Source organism: Etheostoma spectabile, chromosome 15 (assembly GCF_008692095.1).
Source record: "Etheostoma spectabile isolate EspeVRDwgs_2016 chromosome 15, UIUC_Espe_1.0, whole genome shotgun sequence".
Lineage (NCBI taxonomy): Eukaryota > Metazoa > Chordata > Actinopteri > Perciformes > Percidae > Etheostoma > Etheostoma spectabile.
Genome location: NC_045747.1, coordinates 4,874,821 through 4,884,699, shown reverse-complemented (window position 1 = coordinate 4,884,699; position 9,879 = coordinate 4,874,821). Strand labels below are relative to the sequence as shown.

The following is a 9,879-nucleotide window of genomic DNA, read 5'->3' as shown; positions in this document are numbered from 1 at the left end:
CCAACAGGGAGAGTTATGGGAGAATTATGTTTTCCACACATAGTTACAGTAGTACATAAGCAGCCTAACAACACTGTGAAGTGATAAAAAAAAGGAAAATTAAGCAGGTTAACTAGGATTGAAAATGTAACCAAGGCAGGTTCCTGCAAGTTGGGTTTCATAGCCAAACTGAAATAAAAGGAAAACCACTGACCGCTTCGAAAACACCAACAAAAAAACATAAGGAAACCCTTGCTCTGCTTGAAAAACTGCCAACAGTAATGTTTGGTAATCGTGGTCTGTAGATAATTGGCTACAACAAAGATGGTCCTTTTGGATTTTTATGTAATTGATGATCCATTAATTTCCACATCCAGAATGTTGGGAGATGTATTGTGTCACATAGGATATTTTACTAAACTTCCATACAATCCCACAAATGGTGCAAAATAGCTGCATACAAATATAGTTTGGGCACCAATAAGCAGGAGCTTGTCCAATGTTGTCTATGTGGTTGGAACCAACACACCCCAATAAATGCAAAGACATCACAGTGCTGAGCAGTCGTGACCATGAGGGCCAGCCAGAGTCTCTGGAAAATGGTTGATAAAGCACAAAGTCCTGTTACTGGACACATACTTCTCTTCTCTTTTGCAGTTGAAGCTCAGTCATTAGATGCATGAGGAAGCTGGAGTCGATCTGAAGGAGAGGCTTCAAAATCATGACTGAATGCATCAAACGTGAAAGTCACTTGTTTGTTATTTTTACATCTTTTGATAAATAGCATAGGGTAATTCTTACCATTTAAACTTCTTTCAATGAACTAGGATACATTTAATCCTGACATACACAACACACGGAACATGGCACTAGCATGTTTTTAAAGCCGAGGGAAGAAGTGCCTGCCATCAGTCACAAATCACACCCAGCTCACCCTCTCTGACACTCTTTAGTCGTCCACGGTGATGTTGCGGAACAAGTAGGCCATGGACTCTCCATTATGGATGCGGCGGATGGCCTCAGCCAATATCATGCTGACATCCACAGTCTTGATTTTGGGACACTGTAGCTTCTGCACTTCATGGGGGACTGTGTTGGTCACCACCACCTAAGGGTAGGGAGAGGGATCATTCATTTTTATTGATATTGATACTATTTATCAGACTTCTTAACAATACGAGTTTTTATATAACATTACCAATACTTTTTTGTTATTTGGTGGAAAGACGAGACAATAAACTCTTTGGGCTCCTGCACCCTGCGTGCGTGGCGTGAGCGTTGTCAGCTGCGTGGCTCGTCAGTTTTTATTTCGGCTCCCATGTTAACAAGTTAGAGCTTGCACGCGGCCTTGCGTTAGCCAGTCTGACTACGTTTTGAATGAGTTGCGGTGGGGAGGCTAGTCTTTACCTACTATGGTCTTTACGCACACCTTGTGCTCTAAATCTTTCTGGTTCGCAGTATGTATCAATTTTAAGACATAGCGTCTTAAAATTCTCGTCTAGATAGAAGTATCGACCTTATTGCGGGTCAAATAATCAGAGAGATTGTGCTTAGACACAGTATTAAAAGTATTAAGTATTGAAAAGCAGTTTACAAGTGAAGTTACCCGTCAGGTTGAACTCCATGTCTACTGCTGCTCATCGCTTTTAAAATCAAAATCTGAGATTGCTTTTTTTATACATCAAGTTCTAATTTACCAGATTTGACCTGGAACTCAAAAAGTTGTCTGTAACTATTATTTTCTGAACTCTGGATAGTTGTTAGTGAACTTATTCAGTTGGGCTAAATGCATGCCATAACAAGTCAGCTCAAAGTCCTTTGATCAAGAAGAAGTATCATATTTTATATTGCTTTTAAAAAGAATAAATGAGAGCTAATAAAGTTCAGCATGGCACTTTCTGCTTCCTTTGTTATTCTTTAGGTTCCTTGTTGATATTATACAGGTATGACACACAAGGATGTCAATCAAACACGATAATAACTTAAATAAACTACACATTACTGAAAACATTTTCCGTTGTCCTCACCTCATCAATGGCGGATTCCTCGATGAGGCGTGGAGCATCAGCGGACAGTAAGCCGTGTGTGGCCATGATATAAATCTTATACGCTCCTCTCTCTTTCAGGATCTCAGCAGCTGCAACAAAGTCTCCCACATCATCTATAATGTCATCCTGGAAGAAGAAAGAAAACGCAATCTGTAGCTAACACAATTACTCTAATTACACCCCCGTCTCTTTCTCTTTGGTAATCTCTCCATCATGGTGACTCTGTTCAGTTGGCTGCCTTCACAGTATCATTGAGTACCTTAGGATGATGGCAGGACGTACATATAACATATGAACGACTGCAATAGAGAATTGTGGAAAAACAAATTCCAAAACATCAAATGAGTAAATCAACTCAATAATGTCGGTTATACAGAAATATTTGTTAGCCAACGTTAGCCACAATAAGCTACTGGTCTTACCAGACCAAATTAGGCTGCAGCAGCAAAACCTCCTTGTTTACTGAATTGAGCATGTGTATGTTTTATTTCTTATGAATTAAATATAAGTATACATTGTTATTCCTTCTTTAAAAAAACAACAAGACAGTGTCAATTAAGAACATGTAACTTAAAAAGCATGAATGGTTCAGTTTACATTTGTCCAAGTTGTATTTCTTATATCTAAGTTATAATCAAAGAATGGCAGAGCAGCTGGCAATAAAAGCTCCACCACATAGGCTAAAGAAAGTGCATTCCCAGCATCTTACCACAATGATGGCAATTCTCCCTCCCACGTCTCCGACTACAGTTATGGGAGGTTTCTCCTTAGCCATCATTACTGAAAAGGAAAGCAGAGCTTGTTACCTGTAACAATACGTCAAAGGGGTCATGTGCACTGTACCTCACCTAATCGAAAATAAATCTCAGTAGATTGGGTAAAATGGGTTGAGAAAATGTTTAGTGATTTAGGCAAATCTGCACCCCAAATTATGGAGTTGCTATTGGATGGTGTAAATGATTTGTAGAAATTCCATTAGAGCTATCCAATTCTATAATGAACTTAAAAAGGCAATCATTGTACCCCCCCTACCCCTAAGAGATTAAACTGAAGTGCCAAACTTAGTAAAGCACATGCCATGCAAGATCAAATGACAGGGTTTTCTGCCCAGGATACCCAATCAAAAGGCAACATACAACTGCCTGGACACACACAACCTCAGGCCTAACCTGTGGCAGGCATATGGCAGCAGTCTCCATACGAACCAATCAACCAATATGCACCAGACAGTCTTATTTCACACAGGACAACAGTGGTTGACAAGCACTGATGAGGATTTCTTCATACACACTTGCCAATGTTCTGGGGTCAGTCCTCAGTTGAACATCACTGCTGCCAGCGACTACATTTACATGCACACAATAATTTGATTGTATCTCACATGCCAATCATAGGAGATGCGACAGCTGCAACTTTTGAACTAATATCACACGACAAACAATATATGCGATTCATATCTATGCAGCTTTATTTGTGGGTACTTCTGAGCCAGGCTTAATGCAGTCCTATACACCCACAGGCTGCTGGCAAAAACAATTAAATTGCTTTTAGCAAGCTGTAAACATTCCAGTGTCTATTTCAGTTGTTAAGATAATACCATGCAACCTTTTAAAATCTTTTCCAATCTGCTAGATGTATATTAACTGTCACAACAAAGGTTAAATAGAAGCATTATAACATGTTGACGACAACATGAACATGGTCTAGGCTGTAACAGACTTAATATGATATGCAGTACGTGTGTTACCTTCAACTAAAATCAATTGCTACACAGACAACGTTGTTTAGAATTAGAGTGGGATGGGATTCCATGTAGCATACTTAAATAGCTACCCATTACATGTTTGGACTAATTTTACAAAAACAGCTGCATACAAAGTATTGTGGTGCAGGTAAATGTAGGGTATAAGAAAACAATCAACTGGGAAACAATCCGCCAGCCAAGCCGATTGTGAAGGGAAAAGTATAAAGAAGCAGAGAAAGGAGGAGCATGCCTTGCAGAACATTTAGCTGAATACCGTGAGCTCCAAAGCATCAGAAACTTGGCAGTGTCACATTTAGACTGTGGTCACTTTTAACCACAAACAGCAAATGCCATGTTGTTAGCAGTACACATTTCTCAAAACATGTTTTTACAGCTTGCTGAGATAATACAACAAGCTACCTGAGAAATGTTTGGTCAGATATCTTGAAATGATGCATTCACGCCTGCAGTAAATATTATTGTCGATAAAATAAGTTCTGGTATTATCACTGTAGTAGCAAACTAAAACTGAAATGACTTTCATCTAATGCTTAAATGTACCAACAATGCCATTCATAACTTTTTTTTTTCCCTCCCCATATTAGATGTTAGGTTTCCAAAGCATGCTTTGTTGTTGTCATCACATGCAGTTATGACCAAAAGATAATCAGGTTGCTAAGGGTTGCTTTAATATGAGTGCACCATGTGTAGATTGGCAAGATGAGTCCAGATATTTAGGTAAAAAAATTAAAATTAAAAAAAAAATGTTTAGCATGGTTCTGGTTAGATTTATGGATTTAAAAATAAAATCAGAACACGACAAACCAATAGGGAGTTTGGCCATCTTGTAGAAAAACGGTCTGGAATCTTAGAAAGGGGAAGTAAACATGTGAGCAGCTTATTTCAAGTCAAACATGCCATGCAAATAGCATATAGTGCAGAGCACACTGTTGCTCATTGAAAAGGTTTTGTCAATGCAAACTGATATATGCTTTTTATTTTTTTATTTTATCTTTTTTAACCAACTCCCCTGCCAGAATCCAAACTGTATTTTCACAAGATGCAACACAAACCCTTTTCCTACACATGCACCAATTGTGAAACCATTTGAAGTGGAATCATTTCATAGTCAGATGTAAATTATGTTTACGGCCGTACTTGGGAGCTCTATGCCAGGGAACGGAGCTTGTTGTTTGCCTGCTATTACCAACAAATAAACACCACGTTAACACAAATGCACAAATATTTGACATGACAAACACATGATGCCAAGACTTGGAAAATCCTCTGGTTAGGTTGACAGAAATTTAAAATATTTCACAGAAACAAATCAGAAGCAATTTGTGAGTTATAGTTCCAAAGGAGGATTTTTTAAGTCAAGGGTGAGAGAAAAACACAAGTAAGGATATAAATATTTTACTAAATAATAAAGTGAACACTGGACGCAAATACGTCGGAGTCATTTGCCAATATCACAAATCCTTGGATATTTTCTCAGAATGAACATCGAAAAATGGATTTACCAGGAAACACTGCAAATATGTTAGAAACTGTATGCCTTATTCAAGTTAGCATTTCTCACCAAATATAAAAATACAAAAGAAATAGGCATGGATTATGATTCTATGAGTATTAAGCATGTCACTCTTTGTAAGTTAGGAGTTGCAGCTTGCGGAGGATGCAGCATGAGTACAAGTATTGTATCTGTGGAAGTAAAACATGCACTGACACAGACAATTAATTTCTTTGGAATATGATTAATGGTATGAGTGAGAAACAGCAGAATCATCAGCTCAAAACAGGTTAGCACAAAACAGAACTATATTGGGTTGTAGGAGAAATCATAAAGAAATGTCTTGCTGAATTGGACCATGGTGAAATTTAACCGTAACAAACATGAACAGAATGTTTTCTGTACTGGTTAAATCTATCAAGTGCTGTCTAACCCTGAGAAACAATAAACGGGAATATGTTTTCTGTACAGGTAAAATCTGTCTAAGCATTGGACCTACTAATCTGCAAAGAAAGCCAGCAAATAATCAACAGCAAAAATGGGTGTTCTTACAAGGAAGCTCCAGTCCTGTGTGTCCTGTGGTGTTGCGTACACATGGTGGGGAGTGTCGTCCATCAGCCATGTCGGACTCTGAACACTGAGCCTCGCCGTGAATCACAGCCAGACCCAAACGCAGGCGTTCCGCATAGGACTGAGCCCTACAAACAAAAGGAGAGAAAACATGTTTGTCTAAAAAAAAATACAATTGTATGCTGAATAGTTCTGGTTTAATGTAATGTTTTTGTATTAGGACAATATAAATGTAATTTTATCATAAGCTAACAGACGGGGAAAACTAGCAGAGGTGGCATGGGTTCAGTTTTTTATCCATCAGTTACCTTTTAGCTGCTGATGGGGACTTTGCCACAATGATGGCATTTCTGTAATCAGGAATCTGACAGGACGAAGAAGAACGGATGTCAATGTTTATGACAAATTGATTGATTGACTGATTTGGTTAATAGGTTGGGGTTACCGACATCTATACTTTAACAGACACACAATAGAAAAAACAAATGGAATTATCACCTCTTCTTGGATAAACTGAATCAAGAAAGGGGAGGCACGCAAGTTGTCCACTGGGAAGCTGAAGAAGCCCTGGATCTCCTTCTGATGCAAGTCCATGGTGATGATGTGTGTTAATCCTTTGGGATAAAAGAGAGATTAAGCATGGTCTTCCTTCTAGTTAACACAGGTACACACTGTCAACAATTGGATTCATTTTTCTGTGTGAACATGAAATTAAATCCCTGCATCACAATAACACTGGTGGCGAGGGATAAAGAATCAAACACACAAACATTGAAGGTTGAGATTAACTTTGTTCTCTTTACCTGCTTTTGCCAACATTGAAGCTAACAACTTGCTCACTATTGAACCCCTCTTTCTCATCTTGCACTGTTTGCTGTAGGGGAAGTAAGGAATAACTCCAATGATGTTCTTTGCACAAGATGTCTTGAGGGCATAGGCCATAACCAGCAGCTCCATGATGGCAGTGTTAACATCTCTGGTTGCGTAATAAAAGAAAAAGAATAAAAATGACATGTTAACTTGAGCTAGTGATAATACTAGAAACTGTAACAAGATCTAACTTGGTGCAGAACTCGGATATTAAACTCACCGCGGTATGGTCTGAATGATGAAGATAGTTTGCCCACGAACTGACTCTTTCACATCCACTCTAGTTTCTAATGGGATAGGAAAAATTGAGAATGTTGCCAGTTACGTTGAGCTTGGTGGCAGCCGAGTGTTCAGCAGTTCAGTTCAATGCTTTATCAAACCTGATAAGTTGATTACATGTCATAACCCCAAAAATATAGGGAATTCCCAATTAAAGTAAAGTAACCAAATTTTTTGAATGACGCAGTCTAAGCTATACAATGCACATCTAAATTATATGAGCCAATACCTTGTTTAAAAATAGCCACGGGAATTTCCCTGATGCTTCAGCTCCATCTCTAAAACAACTATACATTTTTTCTAAATGCAACGTCCATAACAAACTCAAAGACTCAATAGTCCCAGGGCAGCAACATAGTAGGGAAAACCCATTTCCACCAATGTGATGAAAAAAGATCCTGTAAGTCATTATAATAAACTTCCTCAAAAAAATGACTTAGTATCTCAAAAATAACGAGAACCTTTCTCAAAAGTAATGTCATTATTAAAGTACTATCTCACAATGACAACGCTATAGGATGGTTTTTCATCACATTAGTGGAAATGGGTTTCCACGTCTGGACACTTGGCTCTTAAAATTATGATGCAAGGCACAAAAGTAAGGCGTTTTGTTTTCAAGGGTAACGTAAGCCAGATAAATACCTGAAGCTATAGCTAATTGTCAGTCCCCTTTGTTGGTAACGTTAACTTTCATCACTTCCCCCTCAAAGCCATTATATTCATCTCACCTCTGTTAGATTCCTGAAAGACCACCGACTTCCCCAGTTCAACTCCCAGCCGTCTGTTAAACAAGAACACCAATTTAACAAACAGTGACAGTTAATGACCACACCAACACGAGACATTTAGCACTTTATTCATCTATGCCCAACTTCAAAGACAACAACTGCTCTACAACCTTACGACAGTAACTAGCAGGCAGTAGAGGAAAATGTCAAGAATGCTCTATTGTGCTTACTCTGTTATCTTCTTGGCCAACTCTGTGCATGCTACGGAGGAGTTCGCCGAAAAGACGCGATAACCACTTTTAGCAACATTCATTCTGGCACTGCTGGTGGTTTAATTCACAAACACTGACAGCAGCAGCACCTTTTATCAACTGGCCACCGCGTTTGTTTTAGATGTTCTTCTTATGACGTTGTCGTTGGCTGGCTAGCTAGCTAGCTAACTAACTAGCTACCGTTACCTACCGCACACTAGGCTGCTAGCTGAGCTATATTACACGAAATTATCTTCAGCGTGCAAAATAAATTTAGCTACAGCATGGATAAAAAATAAAAAATAATTAGTGTCTTTATTCTAATAATTTGTTCAATTGTTCCCGGACATAAACGGCTGTTACCTGTCACTTAGCAAACACTGTTAGCCTAACAACAATCGACACTACGGAATCCCCTTTGGGTCAATTTTGCCAGCTACGCTTTGCTGAATACAGCCTATTGTACGTTTTGTTTGAGAAAGTAATTTAATGATATGTTCACAGCCAATATATAGGCTGACGTAATCTTAATTAGTGGGATTATTGATTAAATGATCATCACAGATTCATGGGCTAATGATAATTTAGATTACAGTGTTTTAATGTGATAGAACCAGGCAGATACTCCTTAGGTAATTATACAAAATTAAAGTTTTTTACATTTGTTTTGCTTCCAGTTTTCGATAGATACTCAGATAATTCATTATTGACTTTTTCTAAAAAAGAAATGTACATAAAATATAAACTATTGAATTTCTTGAAACACCTGAAAAGCAGAAGCCTATTACTCCAACTGTCCACTAGATGTCACTACTCGTTAGCCCTGGATCTAAAGAGTAAAGTTATGTCTTTGTGTGTAACATAATGAGATCATGGGATCTAGGTTTTGTTTTTTCAGAGGAGAGTGGGTTAAAGGTATAACATCTTTCATATGAACTAGTCATAATTTTCTAGTGGGGGTGCATACAATGGAAATGATTACAAAGCATTATAAAATCTATCTAAGTTCTTCTGAAGAAACATAAACCAGTACGAGCAGAGCCTGCTGATCTACAATCATTGACCAAGCCTCCTTGTTTGTCTAATCCACAACAACCTAATTTAACCATAACTATCTGATCCGAGATCAGCCAGTTGGATAATAAAGCTGTGCATTGAGAAGCTTAATACATGAACTCTTTGTTAGTTTTGGAGTGCATGAGAAGGACTTCAATAATATTCACCTTTAACTACAGTTGGATTATTTACAATATGATTAGCTGGTATAATGTAACTCTGCTGTTAGGGAAGGTGATACATCTGTTTGTAATAGATACTTCTGAGATATTTGAAACACAGCAATCCCGGAAATTAAGCACACTTTTTTCACCAACTTGATTCTAAATGTTATTCTCTCAAGGACTTAGTCAATGTTTAACCTGGGTCCGTATGTTGTTGGCACCTACTGTACATAGTACCTCCTCAGTCAGGCAGTAAATATTACCCCAATCACAGCTTTTGTTACAATAGCTGATATATTTAGACTATTGCTTCCCATGTTTGTGCTCCTTTGACATAAACTCTCAGATGCATGACTAATTGGCCCTGTTTGCCCTGCCCATTGTGAAACATGAATGAGAACATTCTCATCTTAAGTTTTCAGCTCTGTTTTCAACACACGCGAGATATAATTTCCCACTGATACCCACTGCCACAACAAAGGTGAAAAATCGCTGCACTTTGAAAAAAGTGCAGTGAAAGCTATGTTGCTCTCTTGGTGTGTGCAATTAATGAAAGGGGTGAAGTAGTAAAAAATGGGCATGAAAACACGCTCATATAATCTGTATCTTGTCAGAAGCACAGAACAAACCAAAAAAATAGACACCTGCCCTACTTCTGATGGATGTCATGCTGTTTA

General features: G+C 38.2%; 1 protein-coding gene across 3 annotated transcripts; it reads right to left on the bottom strand.

Moving 5' to 3' along the window:
• Nucleotides 1-243: 243 nt before the first annotated feature.
• Nucleotides 244-8,396, bottom strand: prpsap2 (phosphoribosyl pyrophosphate synthetase-associated protein 2). Of its 3 annotated transcripts, XM_032537647.1 has the most exons (12): nucleotides 7,962-8,396; nucleotides 7,732-7,784; nucleotides 6,945-7,011; nucleotides 6,658-6,830; nucleotides 6,353-6,468; nucleotides 6,163-6,218; nucleotides 5,837-5,982; nucleotides 4,930-4,971; nucleotides 2,737-2,807; nucleotides 2,007-2,153; nucleotides 914-1,087; nucleotides 244-667 (listed from the first exon to the last, which is right to left on the bottom strand). In XM_032537647.1, exons 1-11 carry the CDS (start codon nucleotides 8,042-8,044, stop codon nucleotides 929-931), a joined length of 1,113 nt encoding a protein of 370 aa, XP_032393538.1. In that variant the 5' UTR covers nucleotides 8,045-8,396; the 3' UTR covers nucleotides 244-667; nucleotides 914-928. The 3 variants fall into 3 exon arrangements, with proteins under 3 accessions (XP_032393538.1, XP_032393537.1, XP_032393539.1); XM_032537646.1 differs by having other exon boundaries at nucleotides 244-1,087; XM_032537648.1 differs by lacking the exon at nucleotides 4,930-4,971 and having other exon boundaries at nucleotides 244-1,087; nucleotides 7,962-8,395.
• Between the last annotated feature and the right edge of the window lie 1,483 nt (nucleotides 8,397-9,879).

Bases quoted from the DNA above. Each gene is read 5' to 3' on its own strand.
- prpsap2 (XM_032537646.1), bottom strand. From the start codon at position 8,044: ATGAATGTTGCTAAAAGTGGTTATCGCGTCTTTTCGGCGAACTCCTCC. The intron at 7,012-7,731 runs GTGAGATGAATA...CTATCCCATTAG, and splicing joins CTTTCAGGAATCTAACAGAG to AAACTAGAGTGGATGTGAAA. The intron at 4,972-5,836 runs GTAAGAACACCC...TGTTGGTAATAG, and splicing joins CACAGGACTGGAGCTTCCTT to CAGGCAAACAACAAGCTCCG.